This window comes from Cryptotermes secundus, unplaced genomic scaffold (assembly GCF_002891405.2).
Source record: "Cryptotermes secundus unplaced genomic scaffold, Csec_1.0 scaffold394, whole genome shotgun sequence".
NCBI classification, from domain to species: Eukaryota; Metazoa; Arthropoda; class Insecta; order Blattodea; family Kalotermitidae; genus Cryptotermes; species Cryptotermes secundus.
This window is the reverse complement of record NW_019738876.1, coordinates 58,850-85,596: the sequence shown is the minus strand read 5'-3', so window position 1 is coordinate 85,596 and position 26,747 is coordinate 58,850. Positions and strand designations below refer to the sequence as shown.

The following is a 26,747-nucleotide window of genomic DNA, read 5'->3' as shown; positions in this document are numbered from 1 at the left end:
TGTAGTCCGATGAAAGTTAACAGATGTTTCGGAGGAACATGTCGCCTCCATCTTCAGGATGGAATAAGCCGAGCAACTTACCAGCGTGAAAGCAAGTGGCAAGCGACATAGTCTTTTGAAACGTAGGTTGAATTTCGACGGCCTACACAGCGTAATATTCCAGAAAATAGAACTCTTCATAACCAGCGATTTCAGAACCTCAGATCCTGTTACGATGATATCCCATCTAAATAGACAAGTTGTTTTAATAAACAGAAAACTCTGGCAATAGAGGGGGGTCCATGTCGCAAATTGTGCTGTCGCATCACCGGAAAAAGTGTACGGTAAAGTTGTCCCTATGCTTAACTAATTAAGCACTGCGCCATGGAGGCGTATGGGGGAGTGGATATATAGGTCCACGTTTTCTTGACCTCGGCACTAGTTGGAGGTGAGTGGTCAGCTTAACACTCCGGTAATTTCACCCTCAGGGATAGAACCCTCGGTACTCATTGGATCGGACTTTGGGTGAACCCCAGAACCGGTCTGGACGACGCGGAGAAGGGAAAATCTTGCACCTAACTGGACTCGAACTCCGACCTCTATGTCCAGCGCGTAGCGAAAAATAGTAAAGTGAAAGTAAAGCTATCCCTGTACCACACCGTGAAGGCCCATAGGGTTGTGAGACGTTGAGGGTCCCACATTATCTAGAAAATCGGCTCAAAGATGGCGGTAAGGTTGTCAGCCTTACGCGCCGGCCGCGCTTTACTGCCCAGGAAAATTATTTAATTAATTCCTGTTACTCATTTCTGTTAGAGGCTGAGTCTGACCCCAGGGCCATAGTGCGGCTGGAAGGATTAGGTCAATTGAAAAAATCCAATGACCTCATTGGGACTTGAACCCGCAACATATGAAATAAAACCATTTGCCACCCCTTAGCTGTATAATATATGTGATGATGAATTTGACGCAAAAACCGATGGACAGTCATTCGAACATTCTGACGCCAACAGTATACTGGTGTTCCCTGCAGCCTGGGGTCTATTGTGCAGTGAACGTGGCAGTAAACCTGTGCGGTATTAATAAAGATATCGCACAGGAAAGGGGTTGCCGGTCTGCCACGTGGGAGGCCAGCACAGGGGGTTGCTTCATTAGGAACAAAGGCTGTCTTGTATCGGATTTGAATGTGAAATGCCACACACGGGCTTGGAAACGCGCAGGTAGGCTAATGATAAGTGCAGGAAGTTTTCTTGTATTAGGCATGGTATGAGTCGCTCGTGTTCTCTTCTAATTAAACGTCGGAATAAAATCTTTTGTATGCAATTCCTATTTATATCTGGTGTTTTACTTTGTCTTTATTTATTTCACTTCTCTTCGCTGAATATAATTAGAATAGCCAGTCGACGGCGAGAGAGATGGACTGGACATGTGGTAGGGAGAACCGGAAGGAAGGAGACTACTGTGAAGAGTAGACATAGGTGAGAAGATAATATTAAAATGAATCTTAGAGCAAGAGGAAGGGTGTTGTGGAGTGGATTCATATGGCTCAGGATAGCAACCAGTGGCGGGCTTCTGTGAACACGATAATTAATCTTCACGTTCCATTAAGTTTTGGAAAATTCTTGAGCAGCTGAGCGATTGGTGGCTCAATAAGAAGGACTCATTTCAATGGAACTGGTTAGGTATTTCGTGCGCCTACCGAGATTAATACGGGCACGTGGTAGTGTAGTTGGTTGAGGCATTATGCTACAAGCCTGAAGGTGGCGGGTTCAGTTCTCGAAGAGGTCATTGGATTTTTCAGTGACCTAATCCTTCCAGCCGCACTGTGGCCCTGGGGTCGACTCAGTCTCCGACAGAAATGAATACCAGGAATCTTCCTGGAGGTAAAGGGCGGCCGGCGCGTAAGACTGACAACCTCACCGCCATCTGTTAACCGATTGTATAGAAAATATGTGAGCCTCAACGTCTTAACAACCCTATGGGCCTCCACGGCCTGTTACAGGGATAGCTTTATCTTACCGAGATTACTGCTGAAAGAAAATTTGCTCTTAAAATATTCTAAGTTTGCAGATTTGTAACTTAGAGATTCTTTGGATTTTTAAATTCGTGTATCGTAGTACAAATCCAGCGTGTGTGTCATTCTGGAGTCATATTTTAACAGCCTGAGCTGTGAGCGGACAACTGATGCTGTGTTGACACAATAAGGAAACAGTATATTATTATGTTTGGAGTAATACATCATGCTATTTCCATATTTGGTTTAAACACATAAGACAAGAACATACAGTTTCCTCTCTTTACATAAAACCTCTCTATACCTGATTTGCACAAAGTTCATACTGTGAACGCTTAAGGAGAAATTCATGTCTGTCTGCAAGATCTGAGTTTCACAAGGCGGTGGAGATGAAAACTTTTATCTTATGGGATGTGACACCTTATACTCTGATAGAAAGTTGCCAGCGTTTCGGAGGAACCACTCTTCAATCCTGAATATGGACGCAGCCGGTTGCTCCGAAATTCTCATAACTTTCTACCGTGCTCCACGGCGAGAAGATCCCAGAAGACAATTATTTTCTTCTCTCTCCTTTTTCATGTTTCCGAATGACTCGGCAGATTAAACTTTGGTGCACTGATATTTTAGCAATGTTATGCCTCTTCTTGGAAAACTCGCCCCTACAGTGGGGAGTGTAACAGCTGTGTCATGTCGGGGTGACAAGGACTGACTGACTGACTGACTCGAGTGTGACAACTCAATCATGCAGGAAGTCTGCAGATTCTTCTGCAGGGATGTGAAAACTGGGCCACATGTCAATATCTCAGCCTGCTCCTTGGCTGCTAGTCTTGGCCCCTTGTATTGCAGGGGGTTGCCAGCTTAGTTTGACACACGACGTAGAATTCGGGATGAATAATCGTACCATCTTGTCTGCTTTCATTCTGTGTTTGTGTTTGCGACGGGCTGATCCCCTGTCCAAGGTGTCGTACCGACTGTATAGACTAAGAAACTGACGTGAAATGAAGAGTTTCACGGATCCCTATGCTCCAAGTTGGAACAACAGGAATAGATAGGCAGATAGATAGATACGTGTAGAAACGTCGTACCATCAATGTCCTCTGCTTTTGTATAACGACACAGATAAACACAGGGAAACATATATGCTCCTAACGAGATTAGAACTCCCGACCCCGCCTTTAGATCGCGCATACACAGGGGCCGACCTTGATACTAACCAACTCCATGGAGCTCAGTCCTTGAGAAGCCGCCAATCGCTCGGCTACTCAAGAATTTCCAAACATTTAACAGCATCCGAAAATATGTCGATATCCGTGTTCACAAGAGCCCTACACTGGTTCCTATCCTGACGCAGATCAATGCAATCTCATCCTAAGATACATTTTAATATTATGATCCAACCTAATTCTAGAACTTCCTAATTGTCTCTTTCTTTCTTGCTTTCCCACCAAAAATCATATATACATTCGTCTTATCTCCCATGCGTACTACATGCCCTACGTATCTTATCCACCTTCATCATTCTAATTATACCTGGAGAAGAGTTCAAGTTATGAAGCTTCTCATTATGTAGTTTTTTTCCAACCTCCTGTCACTTAATCCTTCTGCGGTCCTAATACTATCCTCAGCACCCTGTTCTCATATACCCTCAGCGACCGTGGCACTTGGAGGGGCTAATGTTATCTTTTACACATAAATTGCGATGTTTGGTGTATCAGGAAACGGTTGTCAGGAGTTTACAGTAGTTGACTGTTGCCTCTTGTTGAGTTTCGTAGTCCCCTTTACACAGACTGTAGAACTCCTTGGACGGGGATCAGCCCGTCGCAAGGCCGCTACCTACACACAGGAGAACACAGACACAGAGTAAACGCACACAGGCATCCGTGTATCGAGTGGGATTCGAACCCATGATCCCAGCGTTCGACCGAGCGAGGGCAGTTAATGCGTTAGACCGCGCGGCCACTGTGTTCGGCAGCCTAATGCCATCATACTACTTAAATACAGTCCTCGACCGCTTCCTTTCGTATCTCTTCCTATTCACCATCATAATCATACTTCTATGTGTCTTTGGTCAGATAGAGAATTTTACACAGCCCTGCTCTATGAGTAATGATCCAGAAACTTTGTGTAGCGTCGTATCGGCGACCGCAGAAGGGTTCAAAGGGGGTCGCTTAAGAACACAATAAACATCTGAAAACACTCAGCGTCGATCGGAGGGATGGCAGGGGAGGGGCGCAGTTGCCCCCACCTGGAATCTGGGGCCTTCTTGTCAGAAAATGCATCGTTGAAATTAAAAGACAGCAGAAGTTACCGGCTGCCGGACTTGTCTTGGTCTATAAGTCTTATTTTTTTTATTGCTAGTGGGGTGGGACTAAGTCCATTGTACTGCAGCCACTTCTGGCCTATTGTACCAGCCCCAGATGATAGGTGAGGGTGATTGTGGAGCAATTGGTGGAATGAAGATTGGCAGGGGAAACCGAAGTACTCGGAGAAAACCTGCCCCAGCGCCACTTTCTTCACCACAAATCTCACTTGACCGGACCCGGGATCGAACCCGGACCGCCGCAGTGGGAAGCTGGAGACTAACCGCTTGGGTTATGGCGCTTCCAGGGGTCCGTAAGTATCTCGCCACTGCATTAAGTTGCCAGTGCAGACGTTGCGGTGTCAAGACGTGAATACACAGCATGACGGTTCTCAAACTGTAAGACTTGCACGGGAAACGAACCCGGCAGAAGCAAGATTATGCTCTTCTCCACAGCGTCCAGACCTACTCTGGGGCTCACCAAGCCTCCTGTCCAATGGGTACCGGCGCTTTTCTATCAGGGGTAAATCGGCCGGGGCTTGAATCTGTCCACTCCACCATCTAATGCCAAGGTCAAGAATGGTGGAGCTATACCTCCACTTCCCATATGTCTTTATGGCATAGTGCTTAATTACTTAAGCACAGAGCCAACTTTATCTTTTGCTGTCAGACTTGCAGAAAAAATAATTTGGGGAGGGGTGGAAGATTTGTTTTATTTTTATCTCTGCAGCTTTTATTCAGACACTCTTTCTTGTGATAAATATAAGGCACTGCCTAGTGGAGATATTAGGGAATGCTTTCTCTTGTGGTATTTCCTACACAAACCATCGAAACCAAATGTTTAGAAATTTGTGGTTCTGACAGCGGTTTCTGTGAAGCTGTTTTCTGGAATGTGACGCCGTGTAGCTGGTGATATGATAAAAATACTGCGTCCATCTTCAGGGTTGATGATGGAAACAGCACGTTCCTCTAAACGTCTATAGACTTGTATCAGACTTGAGTTTATGTCTCCCTGACAATCAAGAGTGTAAAGTGAAAGCTTACGAGTTTCCATACTCAGAGAAGCGAATTTTGCCCCCACGATTGTGGCAATAAGTTCTTCCCAAACATTGATACCTGTCTACCAAACTGTATGATGTCATGTCGGATCGGAGGTTATGAAGAATTCTCTCTTGTAGGATATAACGCCGTGTAGTCCATTGAGAGTCAACGAGCGTTTCGGAGAAACATGTCACCTCCATCTTCAGGGCCCAAGAATAAGCCGAGCAAGAAACCAGTGTGGCTCTAACCTGCTTTCACACTAATTTTTGCTCGACTTATTCTTCGACCTTGAAAATGGAGGCGATGTGTTCCTCCGAAACGTCGGTTGACTTTCAACGGACTTCACGGCATTCTGTCCCAGAAGATACAACTCTTTGTACCCTATAACATCGTAAAAGTCCATAATTTGTATATTCATAGCGGCGAGAACCTCAGGTCTTTTGTTAACGGATCTTGTCTTCGCTCCTCAGTTTGGTTTCGTCGTTAATTAAATTGAAGCAAGTTCGCCGCGACAGGCCGGCAATTTCTCCGACGTAGCTGCTCTGCGGCCTTACATCTCGACACTTTATAGGCGTTCAGTGTCAGCCGTGGTTACGGAACTGGAATGCAGTGTGTGCAAATGCTTCACGCCTTTCGTCCGGAATGCAGTATGAGCCTGTATTTTGTTTTATAGGAAACTGTATTTTAGTCATGTCCGTGTTGCGCTGATGGATGCACAGGCGGAAGTGACGTGTGGCCTGCTTCGCCAGTTCAACTTTACCTATCGTACCTAAACCCAATCTGCTCTTCCCGGCTTCACAGAGATTTGTTACGCCAGGCCAACCTAGTGAAAATAAGAATTATTAAATTTAAAAATTTAAAATTTTATTTTATATATTTGACGTTTTTTTAAATATAAAATTGAATTTCTTTTTTCGAATATACGAAACAAATTGAAAATTATGGAATATATGATTAATTTGAAAATTTTCGAAAAGTCAGAAGAATGAAGAAATTAAGAAAATTCTAAAGTATTAGAACTTTGACATTTTTAGAAAATGAAAAATAAAACTTGAAATACTTGTAAATTATAGGAATCTGACAGGATTCCAAAATAAAAATAAAAAATCTAAGATGTCAGCGTTTCCGACAATACCAAAGAACTGAGTGCTTCAGAGAGCTTAAAGAATTAAAGAAGGTCAGATTATTTTAAAACCGGAAAATTTTCTAAATCGTCCAAAATCGAATGCTTTCGAAAATTTAAAAAAATATAATTTTGTCTGAAATTTGGAAACATAGTAATTCAGAATAATTAATAAATAATTCAGAAGGCTGCAATATGAATTTCCATAACCGTGAAAACTCTCATCTCATGTATGTACCGTGATTGAGGCTTGTGGTTGAGAGTGAAACTTGTGAAGCAGACCGTTGCCTGTTGTGAGATCCTTACTCGTGATGCCTAGGTGCAAGGAGGGCGACTGCGGAGGCAGTCAGTAGTATCGCAGTATCTTGTAATCTCTGGAAGTTTAATTACAGCGGTGTAGGCTATAAACTCTCAGCTGGCGAGGAGACTAGCGCGAGTTTTCAGAACGTGTTTAGTATGCATATTATTTCGTGGCCGTGCCATAGCTCAGCCAGTTAGTTGCCGGCTTCCCACCGCGGAGGCCCGTATTCGAGCCCAGGTGAGGTCATGTGGGATTTGCGGTGGACAAAGTGGCACTGCGGCAGGTTTTTCTTCCCGAGTAGGGTGGAAGGAAGCGGTTGTGGCGTATTTCAAGATACTACCACGCCATTCATCTGGAAGAACTGAGGACAACAGGAAAAGTAAAACTGTCCCTGTGCTTGATTAACTGAGAACTATGCCATGAAGACGTGTGGGGGAGTGGAGGAATGACTCTAGCATTATTTACATGTGCACTAGATGGAGTTGAGTGGTCAGCTTCACGCTTCTCCTCCTTTACCCCCGAGGTAGGAATATCCGTTTCCCGTTGGATAGGAGGCTGGGTTGACTATGGAGCAGAAAAAACCATACACTGCCTGGAATGTAACCCGGGCCGTCCAGCCCGTAGCCTGTCGCTATACCGACTGATCTAGGGGAACCGGTGTCACTGCCGAGACCCGAACCGGCCCTCTACCGGATACGAGTGAGAACATTACCGCTTGAGCCAACTTGCTAGGTTTCAGAAGCTGTAGAATATTGATGCATTTGTGACCCCACCTTGGGTGGCGGGCCACTATAACATAACGATGGTTATATCAATTGTGTGCTGAATGAAGTGGTGTTCCTACAGTAGGTCTCGAATGGGAACCACTTTACAGAACGGGTCGTGGATCATCCTATGTCCGTATTTGGTAAGGCGGCATGCGCTGAGTTGAACTCGTTTGCTGTTCTTTTAGTGGTCGAGATTGGTATGTTATGATAGAGGGATGTCCAGTAGGCACAGGATGTTGTGACGACAATAGTTCACAGTGAGTTTGTTGAAGATGAGATATTCCTTCAGTAGTTGATAAAGAATCCCGCTGTCTTTATGTAACCCGAGGAATAATACAGGTTCGCAATCCTGTAATTACACTTAATTCTGAATAAATTCTGTCAACTTCAGTACTTTACAAGATTCAGTTTAATATCATTCGCTTGTTTGTGTCTTCTGTACGTGCTAAAGCCAATCACAGTGGCCGCGCGGTCTAAGACGTGAATCGCCTTTGCCCGCTCGAACACTGGGATCGTGCGTTCGAATCCCACTAGAGACATGGATGTCTGTATGTGCGTTTATTCTGTGTTTGTGTTGTTCTGTTTGTAGGTAGCGGCCTTGCGAGGGGCTGATCCCCCGTGCAAGGAGTCCTACCACCTGTGTATAGATTAAGAAACTGAAAAAGCGGTGAAATGCACAAGGGCTCTAGAGCCATAGATAGATGGAGGATAGATACGTGCTACACATCTCTCCTATCCTGTCCTACCTGATGTCACCCCTGAAATAGCAAACTAATAGCAGACTTTGAAATTATAAGGCGTCTCATTAGGTAAGTACCTACCGCTATTCCTTCCTGTTTAGTCCGAATAGTTTCCTTGAATTAATGAATTGAATAAGGGGTGGGCCATACCGACCCGTGATGGTCTGCTGTATGTCTCCATCTTGTTATCGCCCAACATTCCACATCCTTACACACGCTCCTCTAGTGAGAAGGTTACGGTGTTTGATCTGCTCTCAGATTGCGATGATGTGCGGCTGCTGTTTCACATTGTTATACCTTGTAGTCCTGTAAGAGGAACATAACGAGCTACACGTTGTAAGAGTCGAGAAGAGCACAGCGTGAATTTTCACTGTATCCTGAGAAACTGAAATCTGAGATCTGACTTTCTGTTTATTTGGACTATCCACGAACTGGGGTAGCTCAGTCGGTATAGCGACGGAATACGGGATGGACGACCGGGATTCGATTCCCGGCAGAGAAAGATTTTTCTATTATAAAATGTTATCAATNGAGTGAGTGAGTGAGTGAGTGAGTGAGTGAGTGAGTGAGTGAGTGAGTGAGTGAGTGAGTGAGTGAGTGAGTGAGTGAGTGAGTGAGTGAGTGAGTGAGTGAGTGAGTGAGTGAGTGAGTGAGTGAGTGAGTGAGTGAGTGAGTGAGTGAGTGAGTGAGTGAGTGAGTGAGTGAGTGAGTGAGTGAGTGAGTGAGTGAGTGAGTGAGTGAGTGAGTGAGTGAGTGAGTGAGTGAGTGAGTGAGTGAGTGAGTGAGTGAGTGAGTGAGTGAGTGAGTGAGTGAGTGAGTGAGTGAGTGAGTGAGTGAGTGAGTGAGTGAGTGAGTGAGTGAGTGAGTGAGTGAGTGAGTGAGTGAGTGAGTGAGTGAGTGAGTGAGTGAGTGAGTGAGTGAGTGAGTGAGTGAGTGAGTGAGTGAGTGAGTGAGTGAGTGAGTGAGTGAGTGAGTGAGTGAGTGAGTGAGTGAGTGAGTGAGTGAGTGAGTGAGTGAGTGAGTGAGTGAGTGAGTGAGTGAGTGAGTGAGTGAGTGAGTGAGTGAGTGAGTGAGTGAGTGAGTGAGTGAGTGAGTGAGTGAGTGAGTGAGTGAGTGAGTGAGTGAGTGAGTGAGTGAGTGAGTGAGTGAGTGAGTGAGTGAGTGAGTGAGTGAGTGAGTGAGTGAGTGAGTGAGTGAGTGAGTGAGTGAGTGAGTGAGTGAGTGAGTGAGTGAGTGAGTGAGTGAGTGAGTGAGTGAGTGAGTGAGTGAGTGAGTGAGTGAGTGAGTGAGTGAGTGAGTGAGTGAGTGAGTGAGTGAGTGAGTGAGTGAGTGAGTGAGTGAGTGAGTGAGTGAGTGAGTGAGTGAGTGAGTGAGTGAGTGAGTGAGTGAGTGAGTGATAAATGTTTTTTTTCCTTGTTTAATCTTTCATCCTTGACATTTCCAGTAACACGGGATGGAGTAACATTGCCAGTGTCCAGACCAGCTATGGGGCCCACCCAGCCTCCTATCCAATGGGTACCAGGGGCTTCTTCCCCGGAGGTAAAGCGGCCGGGGCGTAAAACTGACCATTCACCTCCGCCTAGTTTCGAGGTCCAGAATGGTGGAGTTATACCTCCATTCCTCATACGTCTTCATGATGTGGTGCTTAATTAGTTAAGCACAGGGACAACTTATACCTTTTTACCTTAATTAAACTACCATTTGCAGTTATCACAGTTTCTTTATCGATTCAGCAAGAGACGCGTTGCGGTTGCAAGCCATCGTAGTGTGTGCACCGGTGCCGTGCCGCGTGTGTGGTTTGTAACTTGTCCTGCACCCCTCTTCTATCGATGTTTGACTCTTATTTAGTGCGAGTTCGGAACGTTTCATGCTCTGATTGCCGTGTTGCGCCATCTAAGGCATGAAATGTCTTCGCCCGCTCAAACACTGGGATCGTGGGTTGGAATATCACTCGAGACGTGTATGTCTGTCCCCGTTTCTTCTGTGTCTGTGTTATCCTGTGTAGGTAGCGGCCTTACGACAGGGCTGATAACCCATACGAGGAGTCCTACCGACTGTCTACAATATCCGTATTAAATTAAGCACTACACCATGAAGACGTATGAGGGAATGGATGTATACGAGTAGATCCACATTTTCTTGACCTCGGCACTAATTTGAGGTGAGTGGTCAGCTTCACGCCCATGGCCGATTTACTCCGGGGGAAAGAGCCCCCGGTACAAATTGGATAGGTGACTGGTGGGCCCCAGAACAGGCCTGGACGACATGTAGAAGAGAACATTCTTTACACTACCTGGATTCGAACTCCGACTCCTCGGTCGTCCAACCCGTAGCCAGTCGCTATACCGACTGCGCTATCCCGGTTGCCGCAAGACCCATAGTTCCACATTACTTGTGATGGGAGGCAGGCCAGAGGGCTTACTGCCTAAGGTAGAATAATAGTAAGCTTAATATGTTCATGTATCGTGTTGTGAAGACGATAATAATGAAAAGGACTACTTTCTGGATATGACGCCGTGTAGTTCGGTAGCTCTGATTGCTTCTTTCTGNAGACCCATAGTTCCACATTACTTGTGATGGGAGGCAGGCCAGAGGGCTTACTGCCTAAGGTAGAATAATAGTAAGCTTAATATGTGAAGACGATAATAATGAAAAGGGCTACTTTCTGGATATGACGCCGTGTAGTTCGGTAGCTCTGATTGCTGCTTGCTTCTTTCTCATTCCTTACTTGGCATGCTATTCGGCCTCGAAGATGAAAGTAGTATGTTCCGTCGAAACGTCTGGAAGCTCGTACTGGACTGTGTGGCGTCACATCCTCTTCGTAGTCACCGCTGTGGAGGTCTGAAATCGAAACTATTGGTGAATTACTGAATTCAGTTAAAGGAAATTGTACTATCTCGATGTACTTAATAGCAATTGATTGATTAAGAGGGAGTCTGTGCTTGCAGTTAGTTAAAAAACCAGTGTATTCATTCTCATCTAGCAATTTAAGGCCCGACCCGTTAATGTAGCATTGCACGTACGTATTTTGGCTTTAGGAGTTTCATTTTGCTTGAGGTTAATTGAAATGTTAGGAAGATATTCGTGTTGGCGGCACATATATTCTTGTGATTCAGGTAGGCCTATTTGAGTTTCAGAGAGACCAAGAACTACGGTGTACCATGTGACTCCCCGGAGAGACAGCGCGTGTTGGTGGGCGTTTTCCAAACCGCCGCTGTTTCGCTTCAGGGATGTCAATACTTAGCCTAAATGTGTTTTGTGATTGCTGTTCATGATAGATTGGTGAGGACAACCTCATTTGCTTTACCAAGTCGAAACTCTTCATGGAAGTCTAGGTAGCAGACGCGCATGCTCATGTTCAGAGGCTGGTTTCAGTAGTCAAAATGGCGACCGTGCTTGAGGAGTGTACTATCGAAGAGCAGTGTTCTGTTATGTTCTGTTGTGGGCAGAAGGACTAATTGAAAGGATATTCATAAAGAAATTTTTCCTGTTTAAGGTGGTGTTTGTCGCGTAAAGCGGTTCCACGTTGGTGACAAACGCTTCCGATGACGAAAATGTTGAAACGGAGGTGCGGAATTGGCTGAGACAACAGTCAAAAGACTTCTATGTTGGGGTTTCAACACACTAATAAACCGACGGGACAAGTGTCTGGATCTTGGTGAAGAATATGTCGAGAAATACACGTACATGTTCTTCTCCAGCTTCAAATATCACATGTTTTACGTTTTATATCCACGTGTGACGTATTTACTGCCTCTCCCCCATATCTCAATGAGCGACACATTTAAAGCGACTCAGTGCCTAACTTAAGGTAATGTACGAGTATACTAATACCAGCCGGTCACAGCGGCCGCGCGGTCTAAGGCATGAACCGTCTTCGCTCGCTCAAACGCTGGGATCTTGGGTTCGAATCCCACTCAAGGCATAGATGTCTGTGTGCGTCTTTTCTGTTTGTGTTGTTCTTTGTGTAGATAGCGGCCTTGCGACAGGCTGATCACCCTTCCAAGGAGTTTTACCGCCTGTATATGGGATTAAGAAACTGAAAAAAAAAAGCGGTCAAGGTCCAACAAAGAGCTGTAGAGTCATAGATAGATAGATAGATTAAGGCACGTCCACATTACTCGTGCTCGTGCTCGTGCTCGTCGGGAGATTCTTATGGCTTTTACTTGTGCTCGTAAATCTTCGTCCACACTACTTCAGTTGCTCGCCAGGCTTCGGAGTGTGAGGATCCNACTTCAGAAGTTCTGGCATGTCTCAGGCGGATAAAAGCGATGTACAGTCCTCACACACGTCGCCTCGTTGCAAGAAAACTGTTACAGGGAATCTGTGCTGTTGAGTTTGGCAAGTCCACTTGGCAACCTTACGAAGCAGAGAAAGACGACTGTATTTTAGAGCAGTGTTGAGCTTCAAACATGCAGCACCGTACGATGAAAATACTGATAGTGTACGTGGTAACCTGATCGACCAAAATAATAATAATGATAGAAATATGTATTATGATATTAATAATAACAAAAATTATATTCTTATTTTTACACAGAATGGACAAACACTATAGTAGTACGGTCTCAGTCAAATACGCCTGTCTCTAACTACGTTTGCTATAGTTATTGATCAAGTCAAGGAGGAAGAGATGAGGAGAACATGTGGCACACATGGGAAAGAGAAATGTATACAGAGTTTTAATAGGATAACCTGAAGGAAGGAGACCCCTGGGAAGACCCACGAGTAGATATGAAGATAATATTAAAATTTGTCTTAAAGAAATAGGATGGGAGAAGGTGGACTGAAGTCATCTGACTCAGGTTGGGGACCATGGTGTCCTCTTATGAACGCGGTAATGAACTTTGGGTTCCGAAAAATGCTGATAATTTCTTGAATGTCTGAGGAACCGTTTGATTCTTAAAAAATAACTCAGCTCCATATATTTATTACAAGACATTATGAAATATCTTGATATATTTTATATATCCAGAAGCAATTATTATTTTATTGATAAAAGTGTATTTCAGTTTCAAGTTCCCTAGTTCATTTGAGAGGGTTATTATTATTATTATTATTATTATTATTAACGAGAAAAGAATTCTCTCTTACCCTCAGCGTCCAGACCGGCTCTGGGACCCACCCAGCCTCGTATCCAGTGGGTACTTGGGGCGATTTCCACGCGGGTACAGCGACAGGGGAGTGAAGCTGACCACTCATTCTCATCTAGTGCCGAGGTGAAGAATGGTGGAACTATACCGCCACTCCCCCATACGCCTTCATGGTGTGGTGCTTAATTAATTAAGCACAGGGACAACTGTACTCTTTTACCTTTTATTATTAAAAGGAATTAATTATAAAAGCTATCCCTATAACAGGCCGTGAAAGCCCGTGAGACGTCGAGGCTCCCACATTTACTAGAGAATCAGCTCACAGATGGCGGTGAGGTTGTCAGCCTTACACGCCGGTCGTCCTTTACCCCCGGGAATATTCCTGGTACTCATTTCTGTTAGAGGCTGATCCGACCCCAGGGCCATTGTGCGGCCGGAAGGATTAAGACTTAATTACATACGTAAAACGACATAACATACATACACACTTAAAAATGATAGTTTCAAAATGTCATGTCATTTGCAGTTCGGTGGGTGTCTCCCCCCCCCCTACACACACACACACCCACCCACACCTACACATAGTTTCACGCAGGTAAACTGCCTGACAGTACGTAACCCTTTGGAATACCGCACTGTGAAGCAGTTTCGTTTAGCATATATATATATATATGCGTGTGTTGTTACAGGCTTGGAAGTGGAAATGGATTCGTCTCTAAGGTCGGCGGTTAATAAATGAAATATCCACTTCTATCTGTGACGAAGAGACTTAATGATTTTTTAACAATTTATATATCGGCGGTTTCTCAACTGCATAGATGTAGCGGAGCCGGAATAGCTCAGTCGGTATAAAGACTAGGCTCCACTACCTAGGAACCGGGGCTCGTGTCTCGGCAGGAGCAAAAAATATTTCTTTCTTCTACAGCGTCTGCACCGCCTCTGGGGCCCACCCCGGCCCGTATGCAGTTGGCAGCGGCGGATTTATTGCGAAGGCAAACCGTCTAAGACGTGTAGGTGACAGCCGACTTCCAGCTAATGCTGAGGTTAAGAATACATGGACCTATACCTCCACTTGCCGATATGCCTTCATGGCTTGGTGCTTAACTTCTTTACATGTCTAACTTTGGAGAGCCGGGGTAGCGCAGTCGGTATAGCGAATGACTACGGGCTGGACGACCTAGGGTTTGCAGTTTTAGTCCCGGTGGGGGCAAGAATTTTCACTTCTCCATGTCGTTCAGACCGGCTGTGGGGCGCACCCAGCCTCCTATCGAATGGGTACCGGGGACTCTTTCCCCGAAGGTGTAGCGGTCGGGGCGTGAAGCTGACCACTCACCTCCAGCTAGTGCCGAGATAAAGAAAACTGAAGTCTGTACATCCATTTTACCTTTTATATCTAATTTTTAATGTGGCGATGTGTGTGGAAGTTTACGTAGCCTATTTTAAGGTACTGTCTCAGTCTCTTGTGGAGGGACTAAGGAAAACTAAGAAAACAGTCAGTGTAGCCGTGGCCGAATACGAAAGAGGAGCGAAGACTGGCCGAGTGCAGTTTTGCTTCTGTTTAATGAAGATAGCCAAGAAATACTTAAATTGGATTTCGTGGTTACACGGATTTGGGACATGCCTATTTGCGTGATTCAGCTCGCGCTATGAACACATTCCTGACCCACACAATTCTATGCCAGTAAAGATAGAAATGCACACACAGTATAACATTCCCGATACATTTATTGCCTTTTGTTCTGTAACACAGTAACCGCAAGAGCTACAGGAAAGTTTACGTATATTGGTCAGCTATAAAATGTCGGTTTCGTTTGCATATACAGTGTTTGTTCGCTCTGCTAAATATTTAGTGAGTCACGTTCGTGATGTTGGCAGAAACTCTCATAAGCCCAGATGTTCATATCGAACGCCCGTTATTTTTGTTACGGACGTGAAACTTTTCAATAGATTTTAGTAAAATTCCCTAGTATCAAATTGACGGTTCGTGAGCTGTGCGTACAGACGTACAGATATGGCGATGCAAATAGGTGCATTCTTTTTTTGCAACTCTTCATTGCGAATGCGCCAGAAATGTATCTTGATGTGCATCAAGCCACTCTTGCCAACATTTCGCTGCAAATAAACCACACAGGACTAGCAATTAAAATAAATGCGTTTCGTCAGTTTTCGTCTTACCCTTATCACGAATTTCCCAGTGGCTGGGTGGTCCCGTAAGGAGTAACAGCTTACGTCTCCCCTTTTGGATATAACGGATGTGTGTCCGGCGCCGTTCCCTCCCTGCTGTAGCCAAATGGCTTGTATGTTTGGCAGACACGTATATCAGAACTGCGTTGGTTCATCTGATAAACAGATTTGCCCGTTCGCAGGCTGATACACTCGACAGCAGCAAGTTAGCGCAGTGGTAAAGCGAATCAGTCACATTCAGCTGTAAACCAATTATTCTCACTGCGGTTTCCCGTAGACAGTTCCGCAGAGACCTGGGTTCAATTCCGGATTATTTCGTATAAGCAAAGTAGCACTGGAGCACATATATTATGAGCTTTGTCGATTTTCCCTCGCTAAGGATCATTCCATCATTGCGCCATATTCATTTCACTGCCTCATGAGGTCATCCGACGTTTCTTGTTTGGCTTACTCTTCAGCCATGAAGATGGAAGGGATATGTTCGTCAGAAACGTCGGTTGACTTTCAGTGAACTACATGACGTTATATCCCAGAAGATAGAATTCATAACCACCGCTGTGAGAACCTCAGATATTAAGTATTTTTCTTTATTGCTAGTGGGGTGTGACTAAGTCCCTTGTACTGCGCCCAATTCTGGCCTATTGTAGAAGCCCCAGATGATAGGCGAGGGTGATTGTGGAGCAATTGGTGGAATGAAGATTGGCAGGGGAAACCGAAGTACTCGGAGAAAACTTTCCCCAGCCCCACTTTATCCACTACAAATCCCATTTGACCAGACCCGGGATCGAACCCGGGCCGCCGCGGTGGGAAGCCAGCGCCTAACCGCTTGAGCTGTGGTGCGCCCAGATCCTAAGTAAATACACGTAGATATGCAGTTGATGGAATTGATTTCAGATACGGTCCAGTTGTGGAAATGTTTTCCCTATTACGTCCAGAATGACCACAGAAAGCGTAAGCCACGGTTTGCATACAAGTGATTACTTATTGCGGTGTCAATTCCCTTGTCTGCTAGGTAAGACGGTCATAGTCTTGGGATTACGGATGTTACAGCACTTGTAACTTTCTCAATTTCCCTCTTCCTTCTGTCTTAGGGCCAAATATTTAGCTCATCTCTCTCAATCTGTCCTGGTCCTTCAGAGCTAGAGGCGAGGTTTCACTGTCACACGAAACAACAGAAATAATGTAATGTGTGTATTCAAGTCTGTGTAGGATACGGCGCGGTGATGGGTTCTGTACTGAATGGCAGGACGCATTTCTTTAATTTAATCTTCTTTTTCCTCCATGTCAAGGATTTGGTACTACAAGCCCGGCTTGATTTTTAGAAGTTTTGAAACCGATCCTTCCATCTATTTTTTTGTTTTTCCCAAGTCTCTCTATCCTGCGAGATTTTGTAAGTACTCTTATGATAATTTTTTCAGTGTTTTCTATTCTGTCCTATTTGCATGTTGTTTGCCGTTTAATTGACTTGTCTCTCCTTTATTTTGGCCTGTTTTGTTAATTTGCACAAGGTCTTAGCTTTTCGTTTTGTATTCAATCTCGTAAAAATTTGCATATTATTTTGCGTGTTACTTTAAATGTAACTGGTAGATCTCTTATTTTTTCCCCATTCTCTATTGTCTCGTAAATTACTTTTAGCATAACATAAGAAATCTCGCATTAACAATTTCTGTTCTTTTTGTCTTTCCTCGTAATTCGGATTTCGCTTCCAAAACATTAACTTGGCTTAGCTTTTGTGCTATGCAGTCGTTATATAGCGTCTCCTATCCTCTTTCATTACATTTTTTCCATCATCATTCCATTTCATGTATTTTCAGCTCTAAACGAGTGCCGAACCAGTGGCGTACCGAGCAGACTGGTCTAGCGGTAACTCTCTAGATCTGTGTTCGGGAGTTGCCCGGTTTGAATCTCGCCCGAGACATCGAGCCTCTTGACTGAGTTTTTAGATCGTAAGTATACCGTCAGTAATGCAACGATAACCTTATATAAAAGACACTAAAATATATTTCATACAATGGAACTGTTCTACTAAAGAAACTAGTAACAGAAAACAAGGACGTGCCTAGGGGCACAGAAGACAAAGTGTACAGTGCAGTGGTCTCCCCAATAACAAAAAAAAGTTGCTTGATGATGGCCCATACGAGGCCGAAACATGTTGCAACAAGCAATGAATATATAAGTTTAATATCATTTTAAAGTATTTAACAATCACTTTTATTGTATTAAATATATTTTTAATGTCTGTTATATAAGGTATATTGTATTATAGACGGTATACGTACGATCTACAAATGATGGCGCAACGCAACAGGATGCTAAATATAATGTACTGTCTGAGGTTTTTCGCGGTTTTAGTTAGTCTCTCCATTCAAATTCCGGGATATTGCTTCAATTAGGCCCAATAATTTTCAGATTGAGAGACCTGGGGAAAATATTTCGCTCTGAAAGAGAGTAGTAACAGGGAAATTGAGAAGTTGAAGGTGGTGTCGAACCCACGATCTGAGTGTTTAACCCCTTCCCATCCACTGCCGCACTCAGTGTACCGTGATGTTGGCTTAGCGCTGTGGCATTTACATGAACCAGCAGAGAGCTGCAATGGTATTAATCTTTACCGGAAAGGATTAATCATACTATCATCTGACTCTGTATATTCCCGATATGGACAGCGTCTTTAAATAACCAACTAAAAAAATTCAGCCAGCTTGATTTTTGAATAGAGCTCATACCCCTGGACAGTAAACACGCCCAAAGTTTATATGCGGCAGGACGCGCAACATGCAAAGGAACTTGCGCGGTGTAGGCTTCTGTCTAATTCGTGTAATGATCTGACTTCCTTATGGAGCCCCAGACAAATGGTAGCATGGCAGATAATGGCCTGCTCTGTTGGGAGTGCCCCACGTAACGCTATCAGAGCACAAGCTGCTTTATTGTATCAGTGTCATCGTTTCTGTACATGACGGAAGGTCGGCCAGTGAACTCTCAAAGTGTAAAAGTTCAAAATTTTTTGAAACTTGGGAACTAACGAGCGGAGTTCTTTTTGTGAGCTATTTTGCGATGCTGTCAGTAACAAGACTGTTTAGCGGCGTATGGTAGGATGATGGATGAATGATGACTCAGCTTGAATAGAGGCTTAAATCATCAGTTGCTCGTGTAGGTTGCCCCATAATACTAATCATCATTATCATGAAACTGTATTGTGATTGAACGGGGGCACGCGGTAGCGTAGTTGGTTGAGGCACTATGCTACAAGTCGGAAGGTCGCGGGTTCGAATCCCGATGGAGTGGATTTTTCTTCATTTACGTAATCCTTCCAGCCGCACTACGGCCCTGTGGTCGACCCAGCCTCTAACAGAAATGAGTACCAGGAATCTTCCTGGGGGGTAAAGGGCGGCCGGTGCTTAAGGCTGACAACCTTACCGCCATCTGTGAGCCGACTGTCCATAGAAAATGTGGGAGCCTCGACGTTTCACAACCCTATAGGCCTCCATGGCCTGTTACAGGGATAACTTTACCTTTTTTTACCGTTACTGAGTTCGGGACGGATTTTGACGTTCTCCGCGAATGAATCGTGTTTACTCGTATACCTCCGTATCTCATTCCTTCTGTGACGATCCAGGAACCTGAGACGCGAAACACTGTTGCACTTCTTCATAGGCAGTTCGCGAAGAACGTTGCTTATAGACCTATAGACATATCTGTCTGTCACATGATTTGGAGCTGCCAGAACCAGCGGCCAAGCGACGCTTGTGTATAATTAGAATCTGCATGACGCGTTTTTTTTCTATGCAGGATCATCAACTCTTCCACTTGATAAAGCACCACGAGATAACAGAGCATCAGAAGACGTCTGGTTCGAACTCTGGCCGGCAACTGGCTGTCCTGTCTGAAGTGTCGTGATTTGACTCAGGCAGGGCCCGCACCTGAGATATACAACATGCAGCATGATAGACACATTTAAGAACTCTGGATAGTAGACTCCTGATTATCCAGAGTAGATTGGAAATGTCCCTTCCCAAAGGTGTCTCCACCCTGTCGTGGTGGTGGGGCTTGCGTGACTCTGTGACCTGGAGAGCTCTGCCGGCGGTAGTTTAACAACCAATAGGATCACCCATGCTGGAAAGGTCAAAGGGTAGAGTCCAAACTAAGAGAGATACCCTGGTCCTCCAGGTTGGGAGGTGGGCGTAAGGCTAACAACCTCATCCTGTAAAAAGAAATTTGTTCAGGGATCTAACAACCAGCCTCGTGTCATCATGCGTGGGCCCATTCCTGTGGCAGCACGCATTGGTTGTGGAGACTGGTTGTAGAGGAGGCCAAGGCTCACCCAGGGCTGTAGCGCCGAGTGGCAGGGAGGTAGGTAGATGGGAAATGTTCCCCGGATAATCAGGAAAAGAAATAAGTAACTAAGCTCTAAAACAAAAGTTTCTTGATGTAGGATTTGAGGTTCTCACAGCAGAGGTTATGAAGAGTTCTGTATTCTGGTATATAGGTCCGTGTAGTAGGTTGGAAGTCAATCGACGTTTCAGAGGAACATGTCTCCTCCATCTTCAGGGTCTGTGAATAAGCCAAGCAAGAAACCAACTTGAAGAAATTGTAGAGCTCTTCTTCTCACCTGCTTTAACGTTGGTGTCTTGCGTGACTTCTTCTTCGCCCATGAAAATAGAAGCGACATGTTCATCCGAAACGTCGATTAGCTTTCAACGGACTACGCCATGTTATATCCCAGAAGCTTATCAGGTTTCCAAGTGCGTATAAACAAACTCCGTGGCCTGTAGGCCGCAAGCGAACTATAACGACCGAGCGACCGCCGCTTGTCGGAGAAGTTAGTGCCAAATTTACGGATAGAGGGTGTCACGTGGTGAGCGCAACTGATCCCCACGGCTGTTAATCTCGGTTTTCTAGACCGGAGCCGCTATTTCCTTAAAATAGCTCCTCAATTATTCTCACGAGGCTCAGTGGACCCCGTTCCAGACCCACAACTTCGCAGAAAAAAATCTGGCAGCGCCGGGAATCGAACCCTGACCTCTGGATCTGTAAGCAGGAACGCTGACCACTAGACCACAGAGGCGGTCTTCCAAGTGCACATTCAAACACTAAATAAAACTTCTTTGTTTTATAATTGTTTCACGTGAAGTTTATATTTGATATTGGTCATACCAGTTAGTTTTATTTAGAAAGCACCCGGATAATCCGCGACTGGTTAATTGGGAGTCTGCTGTAGTTTGAATTGACGGTTTAGGCCGAAGAGGCATAACAGTGACACGACAGACACACCGGCGGTGCCTGACTTCGGCACTTGTGTTGCGCGTTGCACCATTTGTTGTGTCGGATGTGCATCTTTGGTGTAAATCCTTCCCTTGTTCCTGGCGACCACAGCCACGGCCGTAGCCACTTCCTCCATAATGTTTTTCGTCTCTGTATTCGTACTGGCTTGATGCACTGTGCTTGCAAGCCGGAAGGTCGCCGGTTCGACTCCCGATGAGGTAACTGGATTTTTAAATTTACCTAGTCCTTTCAGCTGCACTATGGCCCTGGGGTCGACTCAGCCTTTAACAGAAATGCGTACCAGGAATCTTCCTGGGGCGTAAAAGGTGGTCGGCGCGTAAGGCTCTCAACCTTACCGCCATGTGTAAGCAACAGTCAGTCTTCTTGTAATTCAGTTATTAATTCGCATTGAAGTCATAGATGTTAGGTACAGCGAGATGAATCTCATCAAATTCATAAGCATTTACGCCTGTGCTCCTTCAATTATCGGATTCCTCGTCATAATCCCCCCCCCCTTAATTTTGAGATGCTGCCCTGAAATAGCTCCACGTGCAGGCAAAGCAACTAACAGCTTACGAAAGTTGGCAAGTTATTCTCAGGAATCAGTAAATTCGATTGGAGTAACTCAAAGGAATGTAATTCTTCTTGAGAAGCTGAGAGTCGCTCAGCTGGGCGATGGTGAACACGGTGAACCCGATGGTTCACCGTGTTTACAAGTGAAATGCTGCAGGACTTCCCGAGTTGTGAGACAGTGAGTTCGCCGGGCCTCGGATTCAAGAGTGACTGTGCTGGCCAGAAGGAATTTACGTGGCTGGACCCATCTTTACAAGAGCCCTCCACCCCCACCAACTGGATCCTATCCCGTGGCAGCTGATTTGAGTCATCAACTTCTTTAAGATTCATTTTTAGGCAGCTTTACATACTTTGAAAAAATGAAGTAGGCTACTACAATCGCCTTGCTGTCTGTGTCTTGATGGACACGTCATTTTCTATGCGGTCCGTGTCGTATCAAGGAAATCAGACGTTTAGTTCTTGCCAGAACTTCTTATGATTTTGCTGTTTATACCTAGGTCTCCCAGTGTATTTTCCTTTCAGTTTTTCGACAAAATGTTTCTATATAAACTTGGGATAGAAGGAAAAATGCTCTCAAAACTCACTTTGGCAGTTCTGTCTTCTTGCCGGGGTATAAAAGCGGGGTTGCTGGACAGTGGTTTGTGTGTGTTTGGAGGGGGGGTCAACCCCGTGTGGAGGCGGGTTCGAAAACCTCCAGCGTAGCCCTGTGAATCGTTGGAAAAGACGAAAAGGGAACCCAGTGCCTGGGGCTATAACTGGGCCACCCGTTTACTGGGGGATATAAATACGGGATCTTGGCCCTCCTGGTCGGGGAGTCTCGGATCTGAGACAGCGAAATATGGGGGACTCGGACCCGAGAATGACTGCGCTTGCGAGGACCAGCAGCAATTGTAAACGATGGGCCCAGCCTCTCCTCAGAGAGGATGTTACATGAGGACTATAACAGCAACTGTTCAGTTGAAAACAATTACTGGTCGTGGGTCTCAAGGGTCCTGGCGCAAAGACGAACTGATTGGCGGTAAAGTAAGTGGCAGTGACCGTGTGTTTTGGACTGAGGTCTGGTAGCACGGAGGGACCCAGAGAGGAACAGTTCCGAATGGGGAAGGTCTGAGAGAATTCAAGAAGTTACCTGATGGCGGACGTGACTGCACCATCTGGCCTCGCTCCAGAAGAGGCACGTCACGAGATCGAGCCCACGCGCGTCTAAATTAGATGAAACAGTACCACGTCTCGAGGGACAAAGGTTCGACCTTCCTCGCGGGGCCGATATATCTCCCTAACACGTTGCAATACACCACGACATAAAACGAGTTGTGGTGTGCAGTCACGGTGGAGTATTCGACCTCGCCCCCACACCGGATGATCTGAACTTGTTTCTGTTCTCTTCTTAAGGCGCGTCCACATTACTCGTGCTCGTGCTCGTGTGATTCGCTGTGCTCGCGAGTAATGTGGACGATATGACAAGTCACGAGACAAGCAAATTTAAAATTTTTAATTTAAAAACTATAGCCAATAAATTAAAATACGACTACAGCCTATACACACTACGAGTAAATATACGGATCCTCACGCGCCGAAGCCTGGCGAGCAACTGAAGTAGTGTGGACGAAGATTTACGAGCACAAGCAAAAGCCAGACGAGTCTCCCGACGAGCACAAGCCTGGTGAGCACGAGCACGAGCATGAGTAATGTGGACGAGCCTTTATGCACCATATCGGAATCCAGGGAAATGTTTGTTGATCGCTCGTATCCACGGAAACGTGTCCCGTAACGAGTTGGTTTCCAAGAATCCATCTTTACGTAGACTTGTTTGTAACTCGTTCCCTAGCAATGGCTCTACATGTCACAGTATTATTTAGAATAATCTGTGCCTTAAAATTGTGAATCCTAACAATGGTGCATCTGATCTAATTTAAAGGATTAACGTCATAAAGTATCTTACTTAATAGTAATCCATTTTGTATTGTATAGGTGAGTTCATATTTCGAACAGGAGCCTTCTATGATAGTCTATTGACGTTGCTTTGTAGCTTCATGTAAGGGGAGAGACTCCATTGCACGGAAATGGATCAAAATAATTTACCAACCAATTTTTAGTAGCGCACTCTCGCGTAAGAAACTTAATTCATATCAGATAAATTTGGGTATTGAAACATGCCGACAGATAAACTAACATTACTTGTCTAATATGTGGCCACTTTATGAAACTTTTTCAGATCGCATGAAAAGTGCGTGGTGCTGTGTGCATCGACCGGCGTTCGATGCCTGGCAGGGGTAGGAATTTCTGTCTTTTTCAGGCAACTCAGCCTCTTACTCAGTGGAGCTCTTAGAGATAAATCCATAGCGATTGTGATCCAGTGACAAGGCCTGGAATGTTAAGAGCTATATCCCCATTTCGCAATACTCCTTTCTGTTGCTGTGGTTAGTCTCAGTAATACCTGTGGTTTCATATCTTGTCACCAGAGGGCAGGATAAAATCGTAACATAAGGATAGGCAACATATTCTTTGAAAATGTGGCAGAATTCGAATATCTGTGAATGTCACAATCAAATTGAAATCTAATTCGTGAAGAAATGAAGATCAGATTAATTCCCGAGGAACGTTTAGAAGCCCTTTGCCTAGTCGTCTGCCGTCTGAAAACCAGATACAATAAAACAAATAAAAATTTCATTTTGTTTATAATTTTATATGAGTTTGAAGCTTGATCTCGCTCATGACGAGAAGAACCCAGACTGAGGGTTTTTGAGAACAGGGTGCTGAGGAGGAAATTTGGACCCAAGAGGGATGACGTATCAGGAGGCTGGAGAAAAATCCATAATGAGGAGCATCGTAATTTGTAGGACAAACTCCTCTCCGAGTATTAGTAGAATGATCAAAGCAAGAATGATGATATGTACAGGACATGTAGCACGGATGGCAAGAGACATGCATACAGGATTTTGGTAGGAAAGCCTAAAGGAAGGAGACCGTTAGGAAGACCTAGACACAGATAAGAGGAGAATACTGAAGCGGATCTTAAAGAAGTAGGCTAAGAGGGAGTGTACTGGATTTATCTGGCACAGGATGAGGACCAGTGGGAAGGGGGGGGCTGTTATGAACACTGTAACATATCTTTTGAATCTATAAAATGCTAGAAGACTCTTTGAGTATTTGAACATCTGTTAGCTTCTGAAGACGGTTTCAGCTTGATGGAGTTAGTGAGGTCTTTATTTTTTCTGAAACGTGTTGCTCCCTGTAAACCTGTATTTCTTCGGTTGTGTTCACCGTAAATACAATGCTTGCTGTCGCTCTGAACCTTGTAAACTCTGCTCCGTTTGTATGGAGTAAAGTGGGATTAATAATCGTTGTTTATCGTTGCTTGAAGGGCACGCTGCAGTGCCGGCCCGAGGTGTGGGATCCTCGAGTGCTTTCCCCTCCGAACATCAATCTCCAAGCAGCCGCTATTCCTCAGACTACCGAAACTTTTACGACCGTGGGGACAGCATTAAGTTCGTATAAAATGACACCTGTTGGCTAGCTGCTACTATAAAGATTTCTCTCTCGCCTTTAAATAACATTAAACTCACATCTTTATAATTACAGACCATTTTTATAGTCCTTGAGTCATCATTTTATTTCCGCAGGAAGAGAATATATGTGACAATAATGCATTTATGCTCACGAAAACACCGTTTAATATCTTTTTATGTCAAAGTAGCTTTTTCTGAAGGAAATTATTGCAGTTTTAATGAAATTGCTTTCCAGAGATTTCGGCTTTTCTTATTTTTTTTACGCTGCCTTTTATTCTAATCTGTTTAGATACTTTATTATTAAAACACAGCATCGCTCATCTTTCCGTCCATCCACGTCTATATTCCACCAACTTTGTATTTAACCCTTCAGAGAATCATGTGTTCTCGGTGGTGGTGAATCCAGAACTCGAAGTTGGCGGAAATGCAACAGCACCCACGATCTGGCTGTATTAACAGTAGTACGTAGTATCACCGCTTTCTGTTCTCACGGCGGCGCATGCGCGAAAGCACTTCCAGTCATTTAGTCGAGTGGTGAATCTACCCGATTCCGTGGCATATAAGAAGCTAGTATACGTTGTGGCTTATGAGCTACTCACTGCATATGGGTGATTCCAAGGGAAACAGAGCTTTTATTGAATGGAGTCGAGAGAAATTTAGTTACACTTCTTCTCTTCCGCTGCAGACCGGTTCATTTGCAAATCGTTCTCGGTCGGTTTCACTTTGGGAGGGAGGATTAGGACGCTCTCAGTAGATGGGCTGCATATCGTCGAATGGTGCGTTGACAGGCGCGCGATGGTTTGGAAGCCATGGCCTAGTCGAGGCCCCATCCCTGAGTTTGGCTCTAGGGATGGGGGAACCACTAAGAACTTCAGTTAGAATAGCTGGTGTCACGGCCTAGGTTCGAGTCCAGCACTTCCCAAATACGAATCTACAGCTTTACCTCTACGCTAACCGTTAGGCTGGAATATGTTAGAAAAATAAATCAGTACCTTGGAGAAGGGACTTGTGTCTCTTTGAGACGCACGTGTGTACCGAACACAGTACTGTGTGCTTCAGCTGAACGATTGGCTCTTTCTTATGTACTGAACAGGGCACTGTGTGCTTCAGCCGAACGATTGGCGCTGTTGTGTGTACTGAACACGGTATTGTGTGCTTCAGCTGGACGATTGACTCTTTTTGTGTGTACTGAACAGGGTACTGTTGCTTCAGCTAGTCGATTGGAGCTGTTTGTGTGTACTGAACCCGGTACTGCCTGTTTCAGCTGAACGGTTGGCGATTTTAAGCATACTGAACAGGGTACTTTTGCTTCAGCTGGTCGATTGGCTCTTTTTGTGTGTACCTGCTGTTGCTTCAGGTGACTGATGAGAGTTTTATGTATGTACTGAACATGGTACTGTTGCTTCAGGTGGACGATGAGCTGGTCCGTGCCGTGAAGCTGACGTCCCGGGAGAGGCGATTCATCAAGTTCGCGTCCGTGGAGTATGATGGCCAGCTGTACATGACGCCCCAGGACTTCCTAGAGTCCGTCGTGGAGCAAGAACCCCGACGTAAGTTGCGCTCCATTTTGATTTTGACAAACGCCATGTTGGTACATTGGTGAGCTGAATTAAATTCGTCTGCAATTAGTGGTCACCACTGTTGCTTATCATGCATGTAGCTCACAAGGGAACTTGGCTGGATCCGTAACATGGGACCGGTTTCTCGCTTAGAATATCGTAATGCGATGAAATGCATTTGTGTCTGTCCTTGAATTGAATTACTTTCAGACTTAACAATGCTTACTGGCTCCTTCACGACAACGCGCCCGCCCAAACGTCCCTGAAAACAACATGGTTATCGTTCTCCATGCTCCCTACTCGCCGGAC

The 26,747-nt window shown here is 44.9% G+C and overlaps 1 protein-coding gene across 4 annotated transcripts in view; it reads left to right on the top strand.

The window, feature by feature from the left end:
- LOC111871167 (calcium uptake protein 3, mitochondrial) overlaps nt 1-26,747 on the top strand; it is a 101,765-nt gene that overhangs the window by 45,998 nt on the left and 29,020 nt on the right. For all 4 annotated transcript variants that reach the window (XM_033754133.1, XM_023864055.2, XM_023864057.2 and 1 more), the window contains exon 2: nt 26,288-26,429. In XM_033754133.1, coding sequence (XP_033610024.1) covers nt 26,288-26,429 — 142 coding nt within the window. The remainder of the gene's footprint in view (nt 1-26,287; nt 26,430-26,747) is intronic.